Source organism: Colobus angolensis, unplaced genomic scaffold, assembly GCF_000951035.1.
Source record: "Colobus angolensis palliatus isolate OR3802 unplaced genomic scaffold, Cang.pa_1.0 Scaffold22, whole genome shotgun sequence".
NCBI classification, from domain to species: Eukaryota; Metazoa; Chordata; class Mammalia; order Primates; family Cercopithecidae; genus Colobus; species Colobus angolensis.
Genome location: NW_012115377.1, coordinates 5,117,146 through 5,142,395, shown reverse-complemented (window position 1 = coordinate 5,142,395; position 25,250 = coordinate 5,117,146). Strand labels below are relative to the sequence as shown.

At 59.5% G+C, this 25,250-nt stretch overlaps 4 protein-coding genes across 7 annotated transcripts in view; 2 read left to right on the top strand and 2 right to left on the bottom strand.

Annotated features, from left to right (window-relative positions):
- Window positions 1-283: 283 nt before the first annotated feature.
- Window positions 284-10,272, bottom strand: STXBP2 (syntaxin binding protein 2). 3 transcript variants are annotated; one of them, XM_011943572.1, is made up of 19 exons: window positions 10,193-10,272; window positions 8,614-8,663; window positions 8,289-8,370; window positions 7,582-7,658; window positions 7,028-7,106; window positions 6,834-6,937; window positions 5,991-6,139; window positions 5,723-5,807; window positions 5,508-5,638; window positions 5,305-5,412; window positions 4,995-5,052; window positions 4,772-4,837; window positions 4,575-4,655; window positions 3,477-3,615; window positions 2,923-3,032; window positions 1,806-1,901; window positions 913-998; window positions 652-809; window positions 284-432 (listed from the first exon to the last, which is right to left on the bottom strand). In XM_011943572.1, the coding sequence occupies exons 1-19, from the start codon at window positions 10,227-10,229 to the stop codon at window positions 347-349; spliced, it is 1,782 nt and encodes a 593-aa protein (XP_011798962.1). In that variant the 5' UTR covers window positions 10,230-10,272; the 3' UTR covers window positions 284-346. The 3 variants fall into 3 exon arrangements, with proteins under 3 accessions (XP_011798962.1, XP_011798963.1, XP_011798961.1); XM_011943573.1 differs by having other exon boundaries at window positions 7,028-7,097; XM_011943571.1 differs by having other exon boundaries at window positions 7,028-7,160; window positions 10,193-10,269.
- A 3,347-nt stretch (window positions 10,273-13,619) lies between these two features.
- PCP2 (Purkinje cell protein 2) lies at window positions 13,620-15,767 on the top strand. 2 transcript variants are annotated; one of them, XM_011943568.1, is made up of 4 exons: window positions 13,620-13,960; window positions 14,540-14,651; window positions 14,850-14,974; window positions 15,574-15,767. In XM_011943568.1, the coding sequence occupies exons 1-4, from the start codon at window positions 13,916-13,918 to the stop codon at window positions 15,691-15,693; spliced, it is 402 nt and encodes a 133-aa protein (XP_011798958.1). In that variant the 5' UTR covers window positions 13,620-13,915; the 3' UTR covers window positions 15,694-15,767. The 2 variants fall into 2 exon arrangements, with proteins under 2 accessions (XP_011798958.1, XP_011798959.1); XM_011943569.1 differs by lacking the exon at window positions 13,620-13,960 and adding an exon at window positions 14,365-14,418.
- PET100 (PET100 homolog (S. cerevisiae)) lies at window positions 15,758-17,663 on the bottom strand. The gene is made up of 4 exons (XM_011943570.1): window positions 17,528-17,663; window positions 16,724-16,810; window positions 16,537-16,560; window positions 15,758-15,909 (listed from the first exon to the last, which is right to left on the bottom strand). The coding sequence occupies exons 1-4, from the start codon at window positions 17,552-17,554 to the stop codon at window positions 15,826-15,828; spliced, it is 222 nt and encodes a 73-aa protein (XP_011798960.1). The 5' UTR covers window positions 17,555-17,663; the 3' UTR covers window positions 15,758-15,825.
- A 141-nt stretch (window positions 17,664-17,804) lies between these two features.
- The window catches only part of XAB2 (XPA binding protein 2), a 10,736-nt gene continuing 3,290 nt past the window's right edge, over window positions 17,805-25,250 (top strand). Inside the window, exons 1-11 of the mRNA XM_011943638.1 lie at window positions 17,805-17,911; window positions 19,111-19,259; window positions 19,542-19,665; window positions 19,951-20,148; window positions 21,423-21,557; window positions 21,648-21,812; window positions 23,236-23,380; window positions 23,802-23,953; window positions 24,393-24,512; window positions 24,853-24,984; window positions 25,085-25,216. Coding sequence (XP_011799028.1) covers window positions 17,861-17,911; window positions 19,111-19,259; window positions 19,542-19,665; window positions 19,951-20,148; window positions 21,423-21,557; window positions 21,648-21,812; window positions 23,236-23,380; window positions 23,802-23,953; window positions 24,393-24,512; window positions 24,853-24,984; window positions 25,085-25,216 — 1,503 coding nt within the window. The 5' untranslated portion in view covers window positions 17,805-17,860. The remainder of the gene's footprint in view (window positions 17,912-19,110; window positions 19,260-19,541; window positions 19,666-19,950; window positions 20,149-21,422; window positions 21,558-21,647; window positions 21,813-23,235; window positions 23,381-23,801; window positions 23,954-24,392; window positions 24,513-24,852; window positions 24,985-25,084; window positions 25,217-25,250) is intronic.

The following is a 25,250-nucleotide window of genomic DNA, read 5'->3' as shown; positions in this document are numbered from 1 at the left end:
GATGGGTTTTCACCATGTTGGCGAGGCTAGTCTTGAAGTCCTGACCTTAAGTGATCCTCCCGCCTTGGCCTCCCAAAGTGCTGGGATTACAGGCGTGAGCCACCGCGCCCTGCCAAAAGTCCAAGTTCTTAACCTCCACAAGGGCTTGAGATGCCCTGGGGGACAGGGAGAGGCTAATTCGTCTTCTGAGAGGATAATGGGGGTTGGTGGGGCCTGGGGCACAGGCCTGGCTCAGCACAACTCCCAGGGGATCCCTTGGAAAGAAAATGAGGCGGGCGCTGGCTGGCAGAGAGACGGGAATAGTTTATTTCTCTGGAAAGGGAGGGGTAGGGGGCAGGACCAGGGGTCAGGGCAGGGCAATGTCCTCCAGCTTCTGGTCCAGCGTCTTCAGGTCATCCAGGAAGCGGGTCGGGGTGAGGATGTGTGAAGAGCCTGTGCGGGAGCAGAGGTTTGGAGACGATGTTGGGGGACACTGCCTTCGTCTTTGACAGGCTCCCGCCAGGGTCCCAGCTGGTGTGGGGCGGTCCCTGTCCCTCGGCAAACCAGGTCCCTGACTCGGAGGACTCTGGAGCCTAGGAACCTAGAAGGTCCAAGTCCAGCCCCCGGGAAGCCGAGCCCCGGAGCCCCAGAGTCCCAGTCCTGGTGACTTACCAATGAGCACCTCCCACTTGCCCTCGGTGGCCCTGGTCACCTCGTAGGCGGCCCTCATCTCCGACATGGCCACACCGCCCATGACGTACACGATGAGCCGGGGGCCCGCCCGGGCCTCTACGCCGGCTTTGTTCTTGTGCCAGTGACCGAAGCGGGCACTGCAGGGCAGGGGCAGAAAGTCCAGGCAGGAGGTCCTCACCGCCGCCAGGCCGCCCGCTAACACAGACCCAGGCGTGGGTGGGGGCGGCCCCGGGGCCTCACCTGACGGCGGCCTGCGAGCTGGCCGTGGGGGCGGGGGCGGATACGAAGGGCCACATGTTCCTGTCCAGCCGGTCCTCCACGGCGTCCTGGTGGCCGAGACGGGGGTTAGGGGAGGAACCCCAGGCATGGGCCCGGGGTCAGGCGTGCCCCCCACAGGGTATTCAGGGGCCAAGATCCTGGCAGACAGGAACCAGCATCTCCACCAGCTGCCTCCGGGGACTCTAGGCCTCTAGGCCACTGGGGACCTAGAAATCTAGACCCATAACTCACTGGGAACCCACGAATCTAATTCCGCAACTCCTTGGGGACCCGGAAGTCTAAACCCATAATTCCTTGGGGACCCAGTAGTCTGGGCCTCCAGGCCCTTGGGGACCATTAGTCAATACCCCCAGCCCTTTGGGGAACCCAGAGTCTGGACTCTCAGCCCCTCGGAGCCCCAGAAGTCTGGGTATTCAAGGTCCATGGGGATGAGGAGACCCAGGTCTCTGGCCCCCAGGCAGGAGGAGGGGCCGGGGCTCTTAGAGGAACAAGGGGAAGCAGGAAGCCGCCCGGGGCCATTACCATTGGATGGTGCTGCCCCAGGATCCTGGGAAAGGCCAGGGCTGGGGCTCAGGGGGGTCCTGGGAGGGCAGGGGAACAGACTACAGAGATATAGAGGAGGCAGCCAGCAGGTAGGGAGGAAGTGAGGCTCCCCAGCACAGTCCCCGCTGTCGCTCCAATTCCTCAGCTGCAGGCTTGGCGTGCCCCCCTCGGCAGAGCAGATCGGTGCCAAGGGAATGCCAGCAATGAGCATTTTCCCCTAAGCCCTGAGGCTTAGCGCCTCGGCAGGAGGGAGACTGAGCTGCCAGCTGATGCGGAGGGCTGGCCCCCACCCTGACCTGCCCACCCAGTACCTCCATTACGTCCTTGATGACCGGGGTCCAGCGGGACAGCTGATAGGTGGGCTCCATGCGCTCTCTCGGCTCCAGCCGGCTGCAGGTCCCCGAGCCCTACAGGTGGGGCAGGGAGGGCCGCAGGAGGATTGAGGGGAAGGAGGCTGGAGGTCCCTGAGCCCTGCAGAGGGGCTGGGCCTGGTGTGGCTGGTGGGGTGGGGGATGGCAGGCAAAGATGGGGAAGTGGAACAGAGAGCAAGAGAGTGAGAGAGAGCGAGAGAGAGCAAGATAGCGGGAGACAGCGAGAGAGAGGAGAGAGAGAAACAGTGAGCCAGAGAGAGACAGAGAGAGCCAAAGGGAGAGCGAGCAAGCCAGAGAGAGACAGAGAGAGCCAAAGGGAGAGCGAGCAAGCCAGAGAGAGACAGAGGCAGAGACAGGCAAAGAGGTAAGAGGCAGTGAGACAAAGTATGAAGGTAAAGAGAGAGACAAGAGATGAAGCGGGAAACAGAGAGAGGAAGACGGGGACAGAAGGGGCCCAGAGAGGGGAGGGGAACGAGACACAGAACAGAGAGAAAGGGGAAGGCAGAGAGAAAGGTAAGAGACAGAGAGATAGACACGGAGAAACAGTGCACAGCGAGATGGATGAGGGATGGGGGAGAGATGCGGACAGCGTGAGGGCACTGTGGAGGGGGGACGCACAGGGCCAGAGAGAGACAGGAGAGATTCACGCAAGAGTAAAGCACACACATGGCGGTGTGCGGGTGCTAGATGGGTGCGGGGGACCCTCAGAGACCCCTGGGAACCCAGATAGACAGTGTGTTGTAGCCCCCACACTAGGGAGTAGTCCCTACTCCCTGCCTCTAGCACTCAGACCACCTGCCCCCAACTGCACCACTGCCAGGACCAGCCTGGCAGCGCCCATTCTCTCCCCCTGCCTATTGTGTGAGCTGGGACTCGGGGAGGCCCCAGCATCCTCTGGGCCCCAGACCAGACCCGAAACACTGCTTTTGGCCTCCCAGCAACCACACCACGCCAGGAACCACACCATGCCTGTGCACCACCAGCCCTCTGCCTTGCAGGGCCCCGGCCGTGATCCACGCCCTCTCCCACAGTCCCCCCACGCCCGCTCCTGGCGTACCCCGGAGTTGGTGACAGTGCCTCCCAGCTGCTCCAGGTTGCGGATGAGGCTGCTGTGTGCCTGTACATTGGCATGCTGGATCAGCTTGGCCAGGTTCTCCTCACTCACACCTGGAGGATGGGGATGGGTGGGGTGGAGGCGGCGGCCAGGTGAGCTCCCAGGTTTAGGGGAATTTGGGATGGGCTGAGGTGCTCCCAGGACTCTGATGGGAGAATCTTGCAGTGGGGAGGGCCTCAGGACCCTGGGCTAGTGTGAGCAAGAGTGGGGAACCTGGAGGGGGTAGATCAGGGGCTCCTCCAGATGAGCTGAAGGAGCCCCACATCTATAGGAATCACAGATGTGAGGGTTTCCACGTCAGCAGGGAGCCCGCACCTCAATGGAGGAATCCCTAAGCCAATGGAGGAGGGTTCCCGGGTCCAGGGGGGTAGCTGTGGGGCTTAGTGAGCCCAGTGAGTGGAAATGACCCAAGGAGAGCTGTGGGGTTCAGCAGTTCCCAGGACTGTGGGAGACCCTGGCAAATGGGGGCGTTCCGACTCCCCACAGCCCCCACCCACCATTGCGAAGGAGGATGTAGAGCAGCAGGACCCGGATCTTGTCGTAGGCAGGCACCGCCGCGTCCAGCAGCACCGGCACGATCAGCTTCATGGAGTCCTTGATCTTCTCCCCCTCCGCGTCGGAGCCCATGGCCAGGTCCTGCGGGCATGGGGTCAGCCGTCCACCGGCCACTATGTGTCAGGGAAGGGGATGGGAGAGGCAGGCCAGGGACGTCCCCAGGGGTAGGCAGGCCAGGGACATCCCCAGGATCCTTGGCAAGAAGACATTTGGATCCTACCTCATCTCAGCACCAGGTCTCAAGGTCCCACCCCTGTCCAGGGACAGTCTCTCCACAGGCCCTGCTCCTCACCCAGGTCCCACCTTTCCAAGGTCCCGCCCACTTATGCACAGGCCACACCCCTATCCTGAGACCATCTCTCCAAGGCTCCACCCCTCACCCAGGTCCCACCTCTCCACGGCTCTACGCCTCTCCCACATCCTACCTCTCCAAGGCCCCACCACTTACTCAGGTCCGACCTCTCCAAGGCTCCGCCCCTCTCCCAGGTCCCACCTCTCTAAGGCTACACCCTCTCCCAGGTCCCACCTCTCCAAGGCCCCACCCCTCACCCAGGTCCCACCTCTCCAAGGCTCCGCCCCTCACCCAGGTCCCACCTCTCCAAGGTTCCACCCCTCACCCAGGTCCCACCTCTCCAAGGCTCCACCCTTCACTCAGGTCCCACCTCTCCAAGGCTCCGCCCCTCTCCCAGGTCCCACCTCTCCAAGGTTCTGCCCCTCTCCCAGGTCCCACCTCTCCAAGACTCTGCCTACCTCTCCAAGGTCCCACCCACCTATGTACAGGCCACACCCCTGTCCTGGGACCAACTCTCCAAGGCTCTGCCCTTCACCCAGGTCCCACCTCACCAGGGCCCCATCCACCTAGGCACAGGCCACACCCTCATCCTAGGACCATTTCTCCACAAGATCCCCTCCTTTCCCACCAGGTCCCACCTCTCTCCAAGGCCCCTCCCCCAGACCCCCCCATCTCTACAGTTCAGCCCCTCCCCAATACACCGCCCTGGCAGGACCATCGCCCCCGCCCCCCGCAGGCCCCGCCCCACCTGCTCCACACTACACAGCTTCTCCACCGAGCCCTTGAAGTGCTTCATGCAATCATCTGCTAGATGCAGGTGCGTAGAATACTGCGGGGTGCAGGGTGGGAGTTAGGGGGTAACAAAGGCTGAGTCAAGGCAGAATGCAGACAGAGCATGGGGTTGAGGGGCCAAGGTGTCCCCACTCCCTGCCCACCCAAGCGTACCTTATTCAGCTCCTTCTGGTACTGCGGCATCTTTTTCAGGATCTGGGACAGGTCTTTGATGTTGGCCTGGGGAAGTAGGGGGAAGAGGGTAGGAAGTGGGGGGCGTGGCCAGGCAATGCCTACCTGGGCCTCACTCCAGGCTCGAAATCCAGGCTGTGACCCTGCCCCCATGGGGAGGGGCCTCCTTCCACCAGCGCCTTTGGTGACCTGGGTCTGCCCCTACCTTGTCCGTGGTCAGCCTCTTGCTCTCACAGAAGGTCCTCAGGAGCTCTGTGACCTTCCTGGCCATGAGGGTGGGCAGGGGTGAGATTGAGGGGAGAGGAGCCAGAGGTCATGTGTCCCTGCACCCGGCCACGGGTAAGCCCACTCAGGGGGCACAAGGGGAGGTGGGGTGAAATTGGAGGCCAATCTGGAGTCACATTGAGAGGTGCTCATGAGGGCCAAAGACCTGACAGCAGCCAGGGATCCCAGGGCCGCTACCAGGCCCACAGTGGGGGAGGGGAAGGGGGGATCCGGCCGCCATGTGCACGCACTTGGACACGTCTGCGATGTGCATGTGGCGAAGCTCCACCCACAAGTCATCGTCTTCGTCCAGCAGAACGGCCTTCTCCCGCGCCTCGCTCAGCCCGGTGGTCTCATATCTGGGGAGGAAGGAGGGAGCCTGGGGGTCAGGGGAGCTGAGGACTGGGGAACCAGGTCGGTGGCAAGGATGGGGGCGGCTTCCAAGACTGCAGACCTGTATGTGTCCTGCTCTATGTCCAGCAGATCATAGGCCATGGCCTGGAACGTGAGCTCATGCAGTAGTGGGGACACGGGGTCCGCCGCCCGGTCCATGATCAGCAGCTGGGAGCGGGTTTTCTCTGGGCCCTGGGGTGGGGTTCAGGGCAGGAATGAGGCGCTGACCCTGAGCTGGCTGGAGCTGCCCCTCACCTCCCAAGCACGCCCCCTTACCTCGCCCAGACTGGGAGTGTCTGCCTTGAAGGCGTTCAGCTTGGCCAGGACGGCATGGGCCAACTGGGCTGTGTCCTCTGGGCCCCTGGCGGGGAGGCCAGACATGGGGGACACCATCAGGGGTGGGGTCAAGGATGGGTTTGAAGGTGGGAGACAGGGACCAGGGTGAGGGCCGGGGCTGGGGTCACAAGAGAGGTTAAAGGTTAGATGCTGCTCGTGGTTAAGGGGGAGGGGGCGGCATCGGGATACGGCTGGGTGGGGTTCCCACTTGCGGTAGCGGATGGCCGGGTACTCCTGCAGCGTGGTGCACAGCGTGGCAATCTGCTGGGCCAGCACCTCGAGCTGCCGCGCGCGCTCCCCTGCCCGGAAGGGGCAGTAGAGGTTGTAGGTGCTATGGGGGGCATCGAGGGAGAACACCTAGGCGAGGAGGGGGACAGAAGCACCAGGGTTGCCGCTGCAGGTGCACACCTGCCCCGCTTCCCACGGCCGCCACCTGCACCTCCTGGGAGCCGTCCCTGGTCCCTGAAGCCTGCTTTGCCGACTTGGAGGCAGGCCCAGGTCAACCCTAAACCCATGGCTGGAGGAGTCAGTGGATAAATACCGCAGTCCCTGTCCTTTAGGCTGGCTGGACAACCCCGCGGTGCGCCCCCTGCAGGGGCCCAGTGGGATAGAAATCAAGGCAAGAGCTCCTTGGACTCTGGGTGCCTCCCCTTTTTAAAATTTTACTTTATGTATCTGTTTTTGAGACAGGATCTCGCTCTGTTGCCCAGGCTGGAGGGCAGCAGTGCAATCATAGCTCACTGCAGCCTCGACCTCCCAGGCTCAAGCGACCCTCCCACCCCAGCCCCCTGAGTAGCTAGGACTACAGGTGCACGCCACCACGCCAGGCTAATTTCTATTTTTTTTTTTTTTTTTAAGAGACGGGGTCTTGCTCTGTACCCAGGCTGATCTCCAGCTCATGGCCCCAAGCGATCCTCCTGCCCTGGCCTCCCACAGTGCTGGGATTACAGGTGTGAGCCACTGCGCCCAGCCTCAGTGTCTGTTTCTGAGAGAACAGGGGACATTTGGTCACAAATGCCCAGCCCCTGCCCAGGATGAGCCTGGGCCGTACCTGGGCCTCGTAGGGGAGGAAGGCAAGGTGAATCTCCTTCAACGTCTTCACCACCTTTGCCAGACGAGAGCGGCCCAGCTCACTGAACAGGGGCTCGGGGCAGGCTGGGGTGAGGCAGGACTGGGGTATCAGGCCAGAGCAGCCCCCACACCTCCTCGCCCCACCCGCCAACACCCTGGGCTCTCCTCACTCACTGTCGGTGAAGAAGATATGGGCCGCTTTGTAGGTGAAGGTCGGGGTCCCCCGGAAGTCTGCGATCAGGGCCTGAACCGACTGGGGAAGGTGGGTCACTCTCTGGGCCTGAGCTTGCACACCCAGGCTCATTGTCTGCCCCGGCCTCCCAGCCACCTCCTAGCTGCCACCATATGCAAACATGGATGGACAGGGTCATGCATATGTGCACATGCACACTAGTGTCGCATCCACATGGGCGCACATGCCCAAACACACATACACACACACGCACACACATACACAGACACATGCGTGCACACATGCACACACAGACACAGACACACATGCACATGCACACACATACACACGCACGCACACATACACACAGACACATGCACATGCAGACACACACACATGCACACAGACACATGCACACACACGCATACACGTGCACACGCATACACAGATGCACACATACACACACGCACTCACACATGTACGCACACACATGCACATGCACACAGGCACATGTACACACATGCACACACATACACACACTCATTCATGTAGGCACCTTCTCCGTTGGGCTCAGCAAATAAATGGCCTCCAGGCTGGGAATGGGTTCTCGCCGTTTGTTGATATCTTCAACAACTAGTAGGAACAGAGGAAGGGACACAGGTGGGTGGCATCCAGGCAGGGCCACGTGGGGAGTCTCAGGTGTGGGGAGTTGGAGGCTTGGGGAGTGGGAGCGGATGCTTAGGAGGGACTGCAGGAGAAACATACCTAGGGGTCACCCAGCTAACAGTCACACAGCAGGGTTCTGCACACTTGGGGGCTGTGCAGCCAACTGGGTTCCGAACTGGGTTCCCCAATTTACAGACAGGGAAACTGAGGTTCTGAGAGGACAGGCTCCCTCAGCACCTGTCCCTCAATGGCAAAGTGACTGGGGCACCTCCTGGGGTCACCCATAGAAGGCTCTGCATTCTTGGGGCTTCACATCCAGAGTCCACCCTGGGAGTCCCACACAGCGCTCCACGCGGGGGCTGCATCCAGGGAGTCCTGCAGGGGAGGTCTGCAATCCATGGGCTCCCGCTGTCAGCTTGCAACGTTTAGGAAATTGACTTGGTCACATGATCAAGGCTGTCCCTGCAGGGAGCTGCCTACTTGGGAGTTCTGGACGATTTGAGGGGATCCTACACTCAAGGGCTGAACCCTGGGAGCGGGGCACAGTCAGGGGTTCCCACACTCAGGTCCCATCTCACTGGGGACGCGTTCACTCACTGGTGATGCCCTCAGCCAGGATGTCTGACATTTTGCAGCAGGAAGACAAGATGCGCATGCTCGGGTGATCCATGATAAGCACCTGTCCAGATGGATGGACAGATGGACGGAGGAGCAGGCGGAAGAGGCCACAGCTGGCCCCAGGAGGGGCCAAGGCAGTGGGAGGGGCAGTTTCAAGGGCTGGCTGGGTGGGAGGACCCAGGACCCATTCACCCAACTCCACCCATGTGGACAGGCAGTTCTTGGGGGTCCCACATTCAGGGTCTTCCCCATGGGCTTGATGAGGGGCTGCCTCTGAGTACCCAGCCGTCTGCCTTGCCCCTACCTTCCACTCCCCATCCTTCTTGACACTCCGAATAACTCCACTCAGAATTTCTGCAGGGCAGGGAGGGGAGGGGTCAGAATGCTGGTTCTCTGGTCCCACCACTGCCCCAAGCCTTCTCAGCCTTGGGGCTGAACCCCCATCTGAATTCCCATTTACTCTTTCTAAGAGAGGAGGGTCTCACTCTGTCACCTAGGCTAAAGTGCAGTGGTGTGATTATAACGCACTGCAGCCTCCAACTCCTGGGTGCCAGCGATCCTCTCACCTCCGCCTCCCAAGTAGCTGGGACTACAGGTGTGTGTACCACCCACAGCTAATTTATTTTTATTTCGGTATAGATGGGGTCTCGCTATGTTGCCCACGCTGGTCTCAAACTTCTGGCCTCAAGCAATCCTCCTGCCTCGGCCTCCCAAAGTGCTGGGATTACAGGCATGAGACACTACACAGGAACCATTTATTTTTACCCCCCAGTTCTGCGAGGTGGCTTCTGGGGACACCCCCAATTTACAGACAGGGAAACAGATTCTTAGGCAACATGCAACTCACCTAAGCATTCTGAGTGTTTAAGTGGCAGAGTGCCGGGGCAAAAGGTGCCACTCGATAAACATATTTTAGATGAATGAAAAGTGGAGAGCCGGGATCATCCACAGCTCTATCTGCTTCTAGAGCCAGGCTCTCGGATTCCCCACTTGCTACCTCAAGTATTTCTGCTGTATGGGTTTCAGCCAGTCCCCCCACCCTGGTCTAAAATGTAGGACCCCTGGTTCCCAGCTCTGAGGCATGCCTAGCTGAGGCTAGCCCATCGACCTCCGGCCTCAGTTTCCTCATCTGTAAAATGGAATCACTGTTTTTCTAATCTCCCCCAATTAAAGGGTTTTGAGCTACAGACTGCCCTGCCTAGAGGAGAGAGTGGAGAGAAGTAACGGGGTGGCCTCGCCCAGCCACGTCCACTGTCATGTCCACTGTTATCAAGGAGGCCAGGGCGGAAGGAGCAGCTGAGGCCGGAACTCCCCGGGGTGGAGGAAGAGGCGCCCTCCACCCTTCCCACAAGAACGGGGGCCGGTGAGGCCTGGATGTCTGGGTCCTCCAGCTGCAAGGCGCTCCTGGGAATGGGGCAAGGAGGAAGGCACCCCCCACACCACCCCCGTGGGGCCTGGACACGTCCCCTGAACGCTCACAGAACCTAGGGTCGCTGACCAGAGCCCCAGGAGGTCCCAAGAGTCCAGCCCCTGAACTTTGCCCAGCTTAAGAGATCCTAGAGTGTGGGCATCCAGCTGTGCCCTCCTCCCCCGGTAGGCACCCTAAGAGGCCCAGGAGTCCGCGCCCCAGCCTACGCCACCCTCTACCCGTCCCCTTTGGGTCCCCGGAGTCCGGCCCCCCAATTTTGTTCTGCTCTGGTACCGGCGAGCAGGGGCGTCCAGCTGGGAACCCGTCCCCGCCCGCCCCCTCGAGGGTCAGGTGCTCGAACGCCCAGCCCGGCTCCCAACTCCTAGCCGCCACGAACGCAGGGTCCCAGAGCCCGTACGCCCCTGACCCCCATCCCCCACGGGACGCCAGAGCCCGGTCCCGGAGAGACACTCACTTTCCCCCACCACCGCCTTCAGCCCCGAGGGCGCCATCTTCCCCGAGGGGCGCCGCCGCCGCTTCCGGGTGTGTCCCAAGGTGGGGGCGTGGCCCCGCGCGTCACCCACGTGGACCCCGCCCCGCGGGCCCTGATCCCGCCCCCTGTGCACCTGGCCCCTCCCTGCCGTCGGTTCTCGCCCAGGCCCAGGAAGTTGAGTCCCTGGCGGGGAGGACAGGCAGGTGCGTCCGCGCTGCCGAGCACGAAGTCGCTGGAGGGGCACACCTCGCTGACACGCTCACAGACGGGAGTTCAGACACACACTTCCTGGCTTGCGTGCGAAGCGGGATCGCAGGGCAATAATCCCTCCATCTTCCCCGGGAGGTTGGGTGACTGCAAGATACACGCGCCCACTCGATGCCACCCACTCGATGCCACCGGGCCGCCACCGTCTGGGCCTGGGATCTTGACCCACTTGTCTTCTGTACTTCAGGGTTTAGAGGCGGCAGCAGCAGCAGCCGTCTTGGATAACTTTGGATGGATTCAGGAGGACTGGAGACCTCTTGTGTGCCGGCACCTGGACATAATTTTCATTCAGTCCTGCCCGATGCCCCGACCTGGACTGCGGTGCCGATGAGGAAACCGAGGCTTAGCGGGATCCCTAATCCAAGGCCACGACGGGTGAGCCTGCTGGGATTCCAGCCAGGAGCCTGTCCCTGGGGAGCACTTGTCACAGCCTTACCCTCTTCCAGAAGGCGCCACACTTACCCTTGTGGACCAACAATCGAATTAACATGCTGATACACACATGAGGTGAGTGACGCCCTCAAATGCTTGCAAACACACACACACACACACACACACACACACTCAACTTGGAATTTCAGGAGCTGCTTCTGCTGTATGTCCTGTTACTTGGAAGGCACAGCCCCGGCAGCACCCATACAAAATGAGGTCTCCGATTTAAGGTGCGAGGTATGTGTGTAAACAGACTCTTACTGGTCTGAGTTGGTTCCTTCGCTCAGCCGTGTTGATGAAGGTACCAAGCCCCCTGCCACTTACAAGGGACCCAGAGAGTGAATCAGACCCGAAGGTATGGCGGAGATAGGAAAGGATCCATGCTGCCCTAAAGGAAATAAACTGATGTGACAGCAAGTGCCATGAAAGGTAGGGGTGGGAGGCGACTTTATTGAGGGTGACCCCCGAGGACCTCTCTGAAGAAGCAACCTTTTGACATTATCCCTGAATGAATTCTAGAAGCATCTACACAGCATGTCCAGCTAGAGAAGGGAGGGGCCCTGAGCTTAAGAAGGCTGGAGGGTGGGGGCAGCAGGGGCCAGACTTCTGTAGGACAAGGTCAGACTGACCCATCCCAGTGCCAGGATGCAGGACTTTCAGTGCTAAAAATAGGACAGTCACAGGCAAACCAGGACGGTTGGTGACCGTAGGTAGGAGTTTGAGCTATTTCTTCCTTTCCTCTCCTTTTCCCTTCCTTTCTTCCTTCTTCTCCCTCCTCCCCGTTTTTGTTTTTGTTGTGTAAAGAGACAGGGTCTCGCTCTGTTGCTTCCTGAGCTCAAGGGATTCTTCCACCTCAGCCTCCTAAGTAGCTGGGACCACCTTGCCCAGATGATTTTGTTGTTGTTGTCGTTGTTAAGAGACAGGGTCTCCCTATGTTGCCCAGGCTGGTATCAAACTCCTGGGCTCAAGGGATCCTCCTGCCCTGGCCTCCCAAAGTGTTAGGATTTTAGGTATGAGCCACCACACCCTGCCCCTTCCTCCTTTTTTTAACAGCTTTACTGAGATATAATTCACATACCATACAACTTGCTGACCTAAAGTGCATAAGTCAATGGCTTTTAGTATTTTTGGAGTTGTGTGTCCATTACCACAATCCACTTTAGCGCATTTCCACGACCCCAAGGTGTTTGGGTTTGGTCTTGAGAAGATAAAACCCAAGGGAAGAGCTTTGAGCCGGGGAAGGCAGGGAACCCTCCAGATCCTGAGGGGAAGGACGGAAGACAGGACCGCCTCCTGCTTCTCAGCCTGACCTCTTGAGGGGAGGGAGAGCTGATAGGGCCAATCACTCCACCCCTAACCCCCACAAGATATGACGTACTGATCCCCAATACCCCATAATAGGACCTTATTTGAAATGGGGTCATTACAGATATTAGCAGTGAGCATGAGGTCACGTTGGAGTGGGATAGGGTCCTAATGCAGTATCACTGGTGTCCTTGTAAGATAGTTATATGGCTGCCTGATTCTGGGTAGGGGGTTGGGGAGTGAGGGAATGGGTGTATGAAGACCAGGACACAGAGGGAGAATGCCATGTGACCACGGAGGCAGGGAGTGAAGAGCTGCAGTGACAAGCCAAGGACACCAAGGACGGCAGGCCACTGCCAAAAGCCGGGAGGGACAAAGAGGGCTCCTGAGACCTGGTTTTCAGAGCGAGCACAGCTCTGCCAACACCTTCATTTCAGGCTCTGGCCTCTGGAACGTTGGCTCAATACATTTCTGTTAAAAAACATTTTAAAGGCTGAGCATGGTGGCTCATGCCTGTAATCCCAGCACTTTGGGAGGCACAGGCGGGAGGAACACATGAACGCAGGAGTTTGAGACTAGCCTGGGCAATACAGTGAGACCTCATCTCTATATACAAATACATAATAAAAGTCAACTTACGTTGCTTTAAGCTATCTGGTCTGTGACACTTTGTTCTGGCAGGCCTAGGAAAGGGATACTTGTGCTGAGGAGGGGGACACTTGGTTGGCATAGAGGGAGAGAGTGTGAACTTGGCCCTTTGTGGAACAGGGGAGACTGGGGCAGAGGTGGCGATAGGGCAGTCCATTCATTCTGAGATGAAACTTCCACTGGTTTCTGTAAAGGCATCTTGGGGAGCGCAGGGAAGGGGATGGGGACTTCCCAGTGGCATCCCCTTCTCGGGCACTGAGGGAAAGCCACAGTGGCTTGGGGAAGAAGGCAGGGACGTCCTCTCCCCACCTGCCTGTCCCCAGGGGGTCTCACCTCCTGTTCCCACCTAGGGCTGGGGTGATCGATAGGAGATAGCTCAACCTGGCATTTGGGTGGTGTGGGAACAGGAGACCCCAGACTTTCTTGTTTTGGGGTCTGGAGCAGGGAACCAGGCTCCAGGGACAGTGAGTCAAGGGAAGGGTGGCTGGGACACCCCTTGACTTGCTGCCAAGGAGACAGAGCGGGTGCTAGGGTGGCATCTGAGGCAGGTGCAGAGAGGGAGGGAGGGAGGGAAGGGGCCTTTGACTCCAATCTCTTCTTTCTCTACTGACTGCAGGTGGCAGCTGCCCTTCCAGGAGCCAGTGGGGGGACCTAGGTGGCTGGGTGGGGACACCTGCCAAGTCCTCGCCTAAGCCAGCTACCACCCTACACTGCTGGCTTCCCTTCTCCAACTGCGGGGACGCTGCTCAGGCCTTTCGTGACATCACACCCAGGAGTCCTTGGGGTCCGGTCACTGCTCCTGGGCCCAGCGAGGTTCAAGCTCTGGTCGCCCTGCCCCCTACCCCCCATGCCAGATCCGGCATCGTTGTGGGCAAACAATTATCTGGATGATCTTTATGGGGCTTAAGCTTGGGTGGGAGCAGATGGGGCATGAGCTGGGGATTTGGGGATGGGGGGAATCCACACCCCCACGTCCCGGACGTTTAAAAGGCCCTCTCTGGCACTGGGCCGGGGCAGAGGCCAGCAGGAAAGTGACCGGAGTCCAGGGACACGATGGATCAGGAGAAGACGGAGGAGGGCTCAGGCCTCTGTGCCGAGGTGAGAGGGCCCTGCCCCCACCCCACCCCCAGCTCAAGGTCTCAGAGCCCATGATTGACAAGACTAATTAGTTTGTAGGGCACCTAATTAGCGAGTGAGTCTCCTAGGACCCCCTAACCCAGTTGTGGCTGTAGAAGGGGCTGGTGGGCCTGGGGGTCTGAGTGCCAGGCCTGAGGGCAGAGGGCAGGGCTCTCTGTGTGGACCCCTATTGATGGGAGATGCTGGGACTGGGGGTAGCTCCTGGGCCATGTTTCCCTGACTTGTGTCCCAGCTCCCAGGCCACACTCACCAGGCCCCAATCTAGGACGGCAGGACGCTGGCATCGGAGCCTGTCCCTTGAGACGGTACCACGTGAAGTGGCACTGCCGGCTGGGGCCCCTGGGGCGGGGGCCGGGATTGGGAAGGAGACTCATGTCTCATTCAGAACAGCTCTGCAGAGCGGGTCGGCGGGGACCATGGTGAGAGCTGAGGAAGAGGGGACAGCAGGCCCCGGGGTCGGGTGTCAGCAGGCTGGCTGGGAAGGTTGGGGAGGGGCCCCCAAGCTGAAGGGCCAACCGGACTGAGTGGGTCTGTCTGCAGGCGGGCTCTCCAGACCAGGAGGGCTTCTTCAATCTGCTGAGCCACGTGCAGGGTGACCGGATGGAGGGGCAGCGCTGTTCACTGCAGGCCGGGCCGGGCCAGACCAAGAGCCGTGAGCATGGGCACGGGGGTGCTGTCCATGGGGCGTGAACAGGCTGGGAGTGCAGGGCGAGTGGTCATCTGGAGGGTCTGGGGGCACGGGATGTGGGAGGTGGTTGTGCACCCTGAAGCATCTGCATGGGGGTGAAGGGGTAGGGTTGGGGGCCCCCAGTCCGGCTGTGTCCTCCCAAGTCTGTGAACGTCCATGCAGAGAGCGACTCCACCCCCGAGATGGACAGCCTCATGGACATGCTGGCCAGTACCCAGGGCCGCCGCATGGATGACCAACGTGTGACAGTCAGCAGCCTGCCCGGATTCCAGCCCGTGGGGCCCAAGGTAGGTGATGTTCTGGCGATGCCGAGGAGAAACCCGCCAGGCAGTGCTCAGTGCTCTCCAATCCTGCCCTCCACCCCAGCCGGGAGGGAACAGGGCCTGCCCCACCTCTGTCCATCCGCTGCCCTGACTTCAGATGGGAGGACCAAGGCCCAGGCAGCGGCTAGAGGGGCCCAAGGTTATATAAGGGCCATGCTAGTGTCAGACCCATGGCTGGAACTTGTGGCTCCTGCCCCCAAGTCTAAAGGTTCTGGGGAGGCCAAAGGGAGAAAACAGGACCCCCTCCTAGGAAGATACCTCAGGGAGGAGGGCACGTGAGCTCACGCATAGGATATATATATATATACATCCACATACTCACATGTGTTGACTTCACACATACACAAAGCTTGGGTTCTGATCAGGACCCCAGCGAGGGTCCCAAGACCTGCCACCTCACGCTCAAATGCCACCCTAAATGGCAGATATTGAAGGTAAACATAGACCAGTGCTCAGGATGAGGTGGGACACGGTGCCCATCCGCACCCTCTCTCCAATGTTCGCCACCTCTGGCCGGCACTGCCCTTGAGCCCTCCCCCTGGCTGACCCCTCTTCATCCACAGGACGGAGCGCAGAAACGAGCTGGGACCCTCAGTCCCCAACCCCTGCTCACCCCTCAGGACCCGACCGCCCTCGGCTTCCGTCGGAACAGCAGCCCCCAGCCCCCGACACAAGCCCCCTGAGGGCCTGAGGCATCCTGGGCCTCACTCGGCCCCCAAAAACTGATAAAAGAATAAAACGCTTCCATGAGTAACAAGGAACTGAGTATGCGTATATTTCATCAGGGGAGGGGCCAGGACTCCCACTTGGAGGCCTCAGGAATTCTGCTGGGCATCGCGAAGAAGCTTCTCCTCCCGCCGCTTCCGTATCCTCTCTTTGAATTCTTCTATCTCTTGAAGCTACGGGTGGATAAGTGGGTGGGACAGGAAGCGGGGAGGGGCACACACCTCAGTGCCGAGCCGGGACCCCTCTACCACTCTCCCACCACCCTGCCCCAGACCACGGCTTCAGGTTTAAGTGTCTTCATTGGAAGCCCCCTGCCAATGACAGAGGGGTCCAAGGGGGATCCGCTTCACTCTTCTAGGAGAAGACAATATGGAAACCATGTACTCCTCTGCTCTCAGTTTCTTACTCATGACTGAGAGTAAAATGTTCCTTTTTGAGATGAAGTCTCGCTCTATTGCCCAGGCTGGAGTGCAGTGGCGCGATCTTGGGCTCACTGCAACCTCTGCCTCTGGGGTTCAGATGATTCTCCTCCCTCAGTCTCCCGAGCAGCTGGAATTATAGGCGCCTGCCATCACACCCAGCTAATTTTTGTATTTTTGTAGACATGGGGTTTCACCATGTTGGCCAGGCTGGTCTTGAACTCCTGACCTCAAGTGATCCACCCACCTCGGCCTCCCATGCCCTGGGATTACAGCCATGAGCCACTGCACCTGGCCTAAAATTTTCATCTGAAACCCATCCCGGATACAAGAATCCAGCCTCCTCCATCCCTCTGGCAGGAAGAAGAGGAGATCACTTACCTTCTCAGGTGGCCACAGCTCCCTCTGTAAGGAAAAGTCACAACTGGGACACAAGCCAAGAGCCTCCAGAGCCCCACACCAGGGTAGGGTCAGCTCATGGGAGACAGACATTGGTCCCCAGCAGATTGGTGCCCCACACCCTCTCCCACCCCTGGAATGAACCCTCAAACACTCCTCTTATGCCCACCTTGCGCTGTATGACGTGGTCCTCAAACCACTCGGCCTGATTGGAAACCCAGAACATAGCCACAGGGAAAGTGAGGTAGATTATCATCTGGAATGGCAGAGGGTGGGTGAGGTGACCGCTCCCCTTCCCCCAAGCAATGTGCAGAGGCTCCTCAGAGCCTAGGGGACCCATCCTACTGCAGAGTCCAGAAGCGCCTCGTTAGGGCGGACCCAAGAACCCCAGAAATCCCACCAAGGGTACAGATACCTCGCGTCCTAAAACCTAACTCCTAAAATTCAGGAGGCTTCATTCCTGAAAGTCCCCCTTAGCTGGAGTCTTCCTCTCAAAGACAGACAGACATACAGAGGCCCCAGCTACAATCAAAAGCATCTCCTCGAGACCTCATTACCCATCTCCACTTAAGATTCCGGGAGCACCCCCAAACCCAGGAGGCGTCACTCTTCAACTCCACTTCTCGAAGTCTAGGAGTCTCCCTATCATAGACACCCACCCACCACAAGCCCGAGAGCTCCCCCAGGATCTTAAGTCTTCCTTCTTTAGAGCCCCCTTCTCAGCCAACCCTCTCTGAGGTCTTTCCTCGGACCAGCCCTCTCACAGCCCCCAAACCCAGAAGCCCAAATCTGAGAACCCCCCAAACCCAGCGTCCCCTCTCCTGGATTTTCAACCAGAAAGGTCCCTCTCAAATTTTAAGAGCTTTCTCCTTGGAGCACCCTCTTTCTTTTAAGTCCCCCCATTTCCAGCCTCATCTTCAGATCCAGGAAGATCCCCTGCCCAGCCTCCCAACCCACTCCTGTGTCCACTGACCCGAAATATCTCCAGCTTCACCCCCATCTCGTTTTTCCCGGTCAACAAAGCAACTTCCGCCCAGAGCCGACCCTCCAGCAAGACAGAAGCTCATTGGTGTTTTGCACGCTCCATTGCTGAAGCTGATCGGCCAATGTGTATCCTGATGACGTATCTTCGGGCGCCTCTATTTTGCTTCCGGTCGCTGGCGTCTTCGAAACGAAGTCAATAACGTGAGCCTGTCCGTCAAAAGGGATTTAACCAATAGCAAACGGGTCTGGCCCGGAGGGGCGGACCGTCAGTGGTAGACGTCATAAGAGCGCGACTCTCGCCTGTACCTGGGCATCCAGAAAAATGGTGGTGATGGCGCGACTCTCGCGGGCCGAGCGGCCGGACCTTGTCTTCGTGAGTCCACAGAGGAGCCAGGGGTGGCCTGCGTTGGGGTATTGGGACCTGGACGCCGCAGGGGATCGGGGCCGGGTCGCCAAGGGGATTTAGACTAAAATTGCCAGGCCAAGGGTTGGGGACCCTAACGGGCCAGAGACCGGATCGTGATGTCCACCCTAACTGGCCAGGAGTAAAAAATACGGTGTTGTGTCTTAGGGTCTGAGTAGAAAACTACTGTCGAAGGAAAGCATCTAGCCTCCCGAGCCAGGGGCGGAAATAGGGGCGTGCAGGGAATGGGAGAGCAAGGAGATCGCGTAACTGAACCTTGAGAGGTGAAGACAGGTGTCTGAAGTAAAGGCGTGATTACGAGGCTAGGGCTCCTGTTTCTGGGATGAAGCCTTGGTTTTCTGTATAGCGGCCTCTAGGCCTGGACTGCGGCATGACAGTTTCTGGGGGTGGTGGCCAGGCTAGAAGAACCCTGGTGATGTGGAGCTTGTCAGGCAGTGGCCAATGAAATGCTTATTGTCTGGAGTAGAGGCGTGACATCCTCACCAGATTCTTGGTGTGCAGAGTTAAAGGCTTGGCTTCTGGTGTATAACTGCTCTTATGAGATAAAGGCCTAGCTTTTAACTTCTGGGGCAGAGTTGAGCTAGATGCTGGCTAGTGGGATTCTGGGGGTGGGGCCAGTGGCTTGGAATCTGGACCTGAGAGCCCTGGTGGCTGGGGTGAGGATCTGGTCGTCTGGGCCTGGAGTGGAGATGGGTCAGATGGTGACAGTCTGAGCCTGAGGGGCCAAAGGCCTGGTGTCTGGGAAGAGGCATGTTTTGAAGAAGTGGGGTCTGGTGTCCAGGACAGAGGCCTGGCATCTGGACCAGGGCCTTGGTAGCTAAGGAGTCTGACCATCTGGGGCAGAAAGCGAGTGGTGATGTGGACTCATGCCTGGCCCAGAGCCCTAATGACTGAGAAGTCTGATGATTTGGGTTCGATTTTGGGTAGTCGAATTCTGAGGGGTAAAGGTCTGGGCCAGTGTCTTGGTGTCTGGGCATCTGGTTTGGTGCCTGGTTTGGTGTCTGGGCATCTGGTGACCTGACTTCCTCGGTGGGTGGTGGGATCTGGGTAAAAGTCCAGAGTTTGGACCTGAGCCCCAGTAGTGGGGTGGTGCTGCATGCAGGCTCTGAGGGTAGGCCCCTCTTCTTCCCATTCCCTGGCCCTGGCAGGACGAAGAGGACCTCCCCTATGAGGAGGAAATCATGCGGAACCAGTTCTCTGTCAAATGCTGGCTTCGCTACATCGAGTTCAAGCAGGGCGCCCCAAAGCCCAGGCTCAATCAGCTATACGAGCGGGCACTCAAGCTGCTACCTTGCAGGTGGGAATGGCTCCAGCTGCCCTGCCCACCAGCCCCCGCCTCATTTGGTCCAGTTATAACAAAACTGCCAAGTAGGTCCCAGGTGATTGCTTCGTGTTCCATCACTGACCTGTACATCCCTTGATGGGTCAGCACACCTCCTCTGATGTCCCAGTCTGTACCTATCATTGCTGAGACATGTCACCCCTCCCACACCACCATTTGCCAACAGGGGCAGGGCAGATGGTTCTGGAGGGGTCCATAAAGCTGACCGATCAGCATCTGCCCCCTTCTGTTCCCCAGCTACAAACTCTGGTACCGATACCTGAAGGCACGTCGGGCACAGGTGAAGCATCGCTGTGTGACCGACCCCGCCTACGAAGATGTCAACAACTGTCATGAGAGGGCCTTTGTGTTCATGCACAAGGTTTGGGGCTAGGCGAGGGGATAAATCGGGAGGTGGGGCTGAGTCCATGGTGGTGAGTGGGGGAGGGACGGGCTGGGCTCAGCATGTTAGGGATGGGGACTTGGAATCCTGTTGCTTCTGTGCATGGGAAGTTGGGCTGGACTCAGTCCTGGAGCTGGCGGTTTCTGGGTCCTGCTGCATTTATGTGGAGGCCCCAGGTGTGACTCAGCCACAGGACATCGAGTGTCTGTGGCTAGGCCATGGAGTCCGTGGCTTAGCCCCAGCCGCCTCTCCCCACACCCCCAGATGCCCCGTCTGTGGCTAGATTACTGCCAGTTCCTCATGGACCAGGGGCGCGTCACACACACCCGCCGCACCTTCGACCGTGCCCTCCGGGCACTGCCCATCACGCAGCACTCTCGAATCTGGCCCCTGTATCTGCGCTTCCTACGCTCACACCCACTGCCCGAGACAGCTGTGCGAGGCTATCGGCGCTTCCTCAAGGTGAGCCCCGCAGGTACGCTGGTTCCCCAGGTTAGTTTCCAGAAACTGCCTCACTGTGACACTAGCTCCGTGTAGGATGTCACCCAGCAGACCGGATGTGGGAAGAGGCACCAGGAGATGCACATATCTTGTCCGTGATTCATGTCTTTATTCTCCAAATAGTTTGCTCACACCAGTTTCACATTAGGCGTAGAGATGAGTGCTGAGGACAGTGTGGCTAAGACACTGTCTGCCTGCACAGAGCTTTCAGTCTAACTAGGAAGACGGATGTATGTGAGCTGATGGCACGAACTAGAGTAAAACCACAGCCATGATGAGGGCCAGGAATAGGAGGTGGGGAGAAGCAGGCAGGGTGGAGAGTGGAAGCATCAGCTGGGCGGGACTGGGGCGTGGTTTGCTCAAACTTACAGCATCTGTTCTGTGACATTTGGATTCTAAGCTGGACCAGTCAGGACTGAGGCTAGACCCATGGGGCCCAGGCTGGACACTATAGTCAAGGCTGGACCCATGGGATCAAGGCTGACCCAAAGGGGCCAAGGCTAGACCAGTCAGGACTGAGGCTGGACCAGTGGAGCCAAGGCTGCATCCATTGTGGGTTGGGGGTCAGTTCTAACCCAAGCCGGGCGTGGTGGCTCAAGCCTGTAATCCCAGCACTTTGGGAGGCTGAGACGGGTGGATCACGAGGTCAGGAGATCGAGACCATCCTGGCTAACACGGTGAAACCCCGTCTCTACTAAAAAAAAAATACAAAAAACTAGCCGGGCCACGTGGCGGGCGCCTGTAGTCCCAGCTACTCGGGAGGTTGAGGCAGGAGAATGGCGTAAACCCGGGAGGCAGAGCTTGCAGTGAGCTGAGATCCGGCCACTGCACTCCAGCCTGGGCGGCAGAGCGAGACTCCGTCTCAAAAAAAAAAAAAATTCTAACCCAAAAGGATCAAGGCTGGACCTTTGGGGCTGAGACTGGACCACTGCAGTCAAGGCTATGCCCTTGCAGGTCAAGGCTAACCCAAAAGGTCCGCAGCTGGTCTAGTCAGGACTGAGGCTGGACCAGTGGAGCCCAGGCAGGACCCATAGGGGGTTGAGCCTAACCCAGCAGGGCCAAGGCTAGACCAGTAGGAACTGGGCTGGACCAGTGGGACTGAGGCTGGTTTGACAGGGCTTGCTTTTGCCCAAGACAGTTGTAAATGGGTAGGGGGCACCCCAAAGCCACTGAATCGGGAGGTGGGCGTAGCCCTGCCACCCCACTGACTGCCTGAGGGGTGGGTTGGTCCCCAGCTGAGTCCCGAGAGTGCAGAGGAGTACATTGAGTACCTCAAGTCAAGTGACCGGCTGGATGAGGCTGCACAACGCCTGGCCACTGTGGTGAACGACGAGCGTTTTGTGTCTAAGGCCGGCAAGTCCAACTATCAGGTGGGCCTGCCGGGAGCTGAGTGGGTGGGAGGGCCACCCCCCTCAGTGACTGAGCCTGAGACTCTACCCCCGCTGCCCCATGCCCTGCAGCTGTGGCATGAGCTGTGCGACCTCATCTCCCAGAACCCGGACAAGGTACAGTCCCTCAACGTGGACGCCATCATCCGCGGGGGCCTCACCCGCTTCACCGACCAGCTGGGCAAGCTCTGGTGTTCGCTCGCCGACTACTACATCCGCAGCGGCCACTTCGAGAAGGTGCACGCTGGCACACGGGGCTCTGGGATCGGGGCGGGGTCTCCCTCCGACACTTGGGGATACATGTTCACACATGCACAGGCAGAAAACATGTGCCATTTATGGCTGGGCGTGGTGGCTCACGCCTGTCATCCCAGCACTTGGGGAGGCCGAGGCAATAGGATCACTTGAGGTCAGTGCTTCAAGACCAGCCTGGCCAATATGGCGAAACCCCATCTCTACTAAAAATACAAAAATTGGTCAGATATGGTGGCAGGCACCTATAATCCCACCTACTCGGGAGGCTGAGGCGGGAGAATCGCTTGAACTTGGGAGGTGGAGGTTGCAGTGAGCCGAGATCGCACCACTGCACTCCAGCCTGGGTGGCAGAGCGAGATTCCATCTCAAAAAAAAAAAAAAAAAAAGTGCCATTTGTGACAGACATACATGTCCCTGCACACGATTGCCATCCTGGTGAGGGGAAGGAGACACTCCTGCCCGCAAGCCCACCAACCTTGGAGTCAGCCACACTTGTGTTCAGGGTACACCCCCTGGCTGTGTGGCCTTGGCCCCACTAAAGCTGGGTGTCCTCATTTGTAAAATCAGGGTGACAGTTACTGCCTGTCACCAATCAGCACAGTGACGCAGGCACAGCACTGAGGAGGTACGTGATGTGAGGGCCGCTCCCTTGGGGTTAGGTGACTATGGCTCTTGGTAGGCAGTGGAGTGGCAAGCTCAGGGGACGGTCTGGGGGCAGGTGGGCACAGAGGGGGCTGGAGCCGAGAGCAGGGAGGCACAGGAACCCGGGGAAGGTAGGTTGGGAGCCTCGAAAGCCAAATGGGCTGGCCGTGCTGCTGACTAGGGGAGCTGCCAGTGGGGTGTGGATGGTATGTGCTTCCCAGCGCCCCTTCCAGGGGCACGTGTAGGCCAAGGCTGCTGGAGGCAGCAGGGCGAGACCCATCAGGGCTGGGTAGAGAGTGGGCCTGAGCTGGGGTGGGTGAGCCAGGTGGGGGACAGGCAGGCCGGGGAAGAGGGTCAGGCAAGTGAGAGGGGCACTTTGGAGCAAAGTCTGAGCCCTCGGAGGATGCGCTGAGGCCAGGGTCCCTGCAGGGTGGACCCATAGGCGCTGGGGGAGTTTTGGCCACCTATTGGGTGCCAAGTGCTTCACACACGTGTCTCAGTCGAGCCTGAGGTCACTGTGCACAAAGAGCAGTCACCTGGTTTACTAAGGAGGTCCTGAAGCTCCCAAGATCACCCTGGCAGTGCAGGGCAGGTTGGGGGTGAGAGGCCTCTACTGACACTCTGTCCTGGGATCACTGCCCAGAGGTGCTGGATGGGCCCCCGGAAGGCCCCAGGGGTTCCAGATTGGGGCTGGTGCTAAGAGTGCTGCTGCCTGTCCCCTGCGTCACTTTCCTCTCACCTCCCCTTCCCTGGGTCCCCACAGGCTCGGGATGTGTACGAGGAGGCCATCCGGACGGTGATGACCGTGCGGGACTTCACACAGGTGTTTGACAGCTATGCCCAGTTCGAGGAGAGCATGATCGCCGCAAAGATGGAGACCGCCTCAGAGCTGGGGCGCGAGGAGGAGGGTGAGCCTCTGGGGCCCCTGGCTGGTGGGGAGAGAGCTGAGTGGACATCAGTGGGTGGGGGCGGGGCATATCTCAGGTGGGGGCAGCCCCAGGAGGCTCAGCTGGGGGCCAGCAGGGAAGGAGGCTGGGTGAATGCAGGGGGTGTGGGGGTCCTGGAGGAGCCAGGAATGGGGACATATCTCAGGCCTTGGCCAGAGCCTGGCAGGGCAGGAGGGCTAGGGGAACAGTGGGGGTAGGAAGGGGTATCCGCAGTACCTGGGGCTGGGGGTGGGACTCAGGTGGACACCCGAGCTGAGTGTCTAGGGCCCAGAGCACTTGGCTGGGGGCTGGAGCAGAGTGAGGGCAGGGAGCAGAGGCGGCAGCGTTCAGGGCCCTGCATCCTGGGTCTCGGTCCCTCACGAACTCCCCTCGCGGCTCCCAGATGATGTGGACCTGGAGCTGCGCCTGGCCCGCTTCGAGCAGCTCATCAGCCGACGGCCCCTGCTGCTCAACAGCGTCTTGCTGCGCCAAAACCCACACCACGTGCATGAGTGGCACAAGCGTGTTGCCCTGCACCAGGGCCGCCCCCGGGAGGTGCGTGAAGCCTGCCCCGGTCCTCCCCCGAGGGCCAGTTTCCTGCAGAACTGGGGAGCCACCCACCTTCACCCATAATGTCACCTCCTAGGGGCCTGACTGTGCTTAGTAGGTCCCGTTCCACCCACGTTCTTGGGGTTCTTGTCCTGCTCTAGCCCCGCCCCTCAGAGCCACAGCTCCCTCCTGGCCCCACCCCTTGGAGCGCCACTGCTCTCTCCCGGCCCCGCCCATTAGGGCCACAGCTCTCCTGCCCCTGCCCCTTGGGGGACCACCACAGCTCTCTCTTGGTCCCGACCCTTGGCAGGGGCCACATTTCCTTCCTGGCCTCTCCTGACGGGCCACAGCACCCTCCAGGCACCCCCCTCAGAACCACAGCTCTGCGCCGACACTCATCTGCAGGGTCCTGAGTCCCATATGACCTCCTCTCTCCTGTCTCCAGATCATCAACACCTACACAGAGGCTGTGCAGACGGTGGACCCCTTCAAGGCCACAGGCAAGCCCCACACTCTGTGGGTGGCGTTTGCCAAGTTTTATGAGGACAACGGGCAGCTGGACGATGTGAGCACCCTGCTGTGTGTGACTGTGTGTTCGTGTATGTGTGCATGCATGCGTGTGCTCGTATATGCGTGCATGTATGTGTGTGCCTGTGTGTTCATGTATGTGCATGCATGCGTGTGCTCGTATATGTGTGCATGTATGTGTGTGTGCCTGTGTGCGCACGTGTGTGTGCATGGATGTGTGCGTGTGTGCATGTTTGGGTGCATGCATGTGTGTGCCTGTGTGTATGCATGTATGTTTGTGCCTGTACGTTTGTGAGCACGGTTGCCTTTCTGACCCTTGATGATGGGGGCTGTCCAGGCGGGCAGGGTCTCAGCCTGGCCTCTGCCTGCCCTTGCAGGCCCGTGTCATCCTGGAGAAGGCCACCAAGGTGAACTTCAAGCAGGTGGATGACCTGGCAAGCGTGTGGTGTCAGTGCGGGGAGTTGGAGCTCCGACACGAGAACTACGATGAGGCCTTGCGGCTGCTGCGAGTAAGAACAGGCCCAGGTTGTGGGGTGGGGGCTGCAGGTTGTACGGCCGGGGCCTGGGACAGCCCCTGAGCGCCTCCCTGGCCGCTATCTGACCCTGCAGAAGGCCACGGCGCTGCCTGCCCGCCGGGCCGAGTACTTCGATGGCTCAGAGCCTGTGCAGAACCGCGTGTACAAGTCGCTGAAGGTCTGGTCCATGCTCGCCGACCTGGAGGAGAGCCTCGGCACCTTCCAGGTGAGCCGCCTGTGGCTGGGGAGGGACGGGGCCC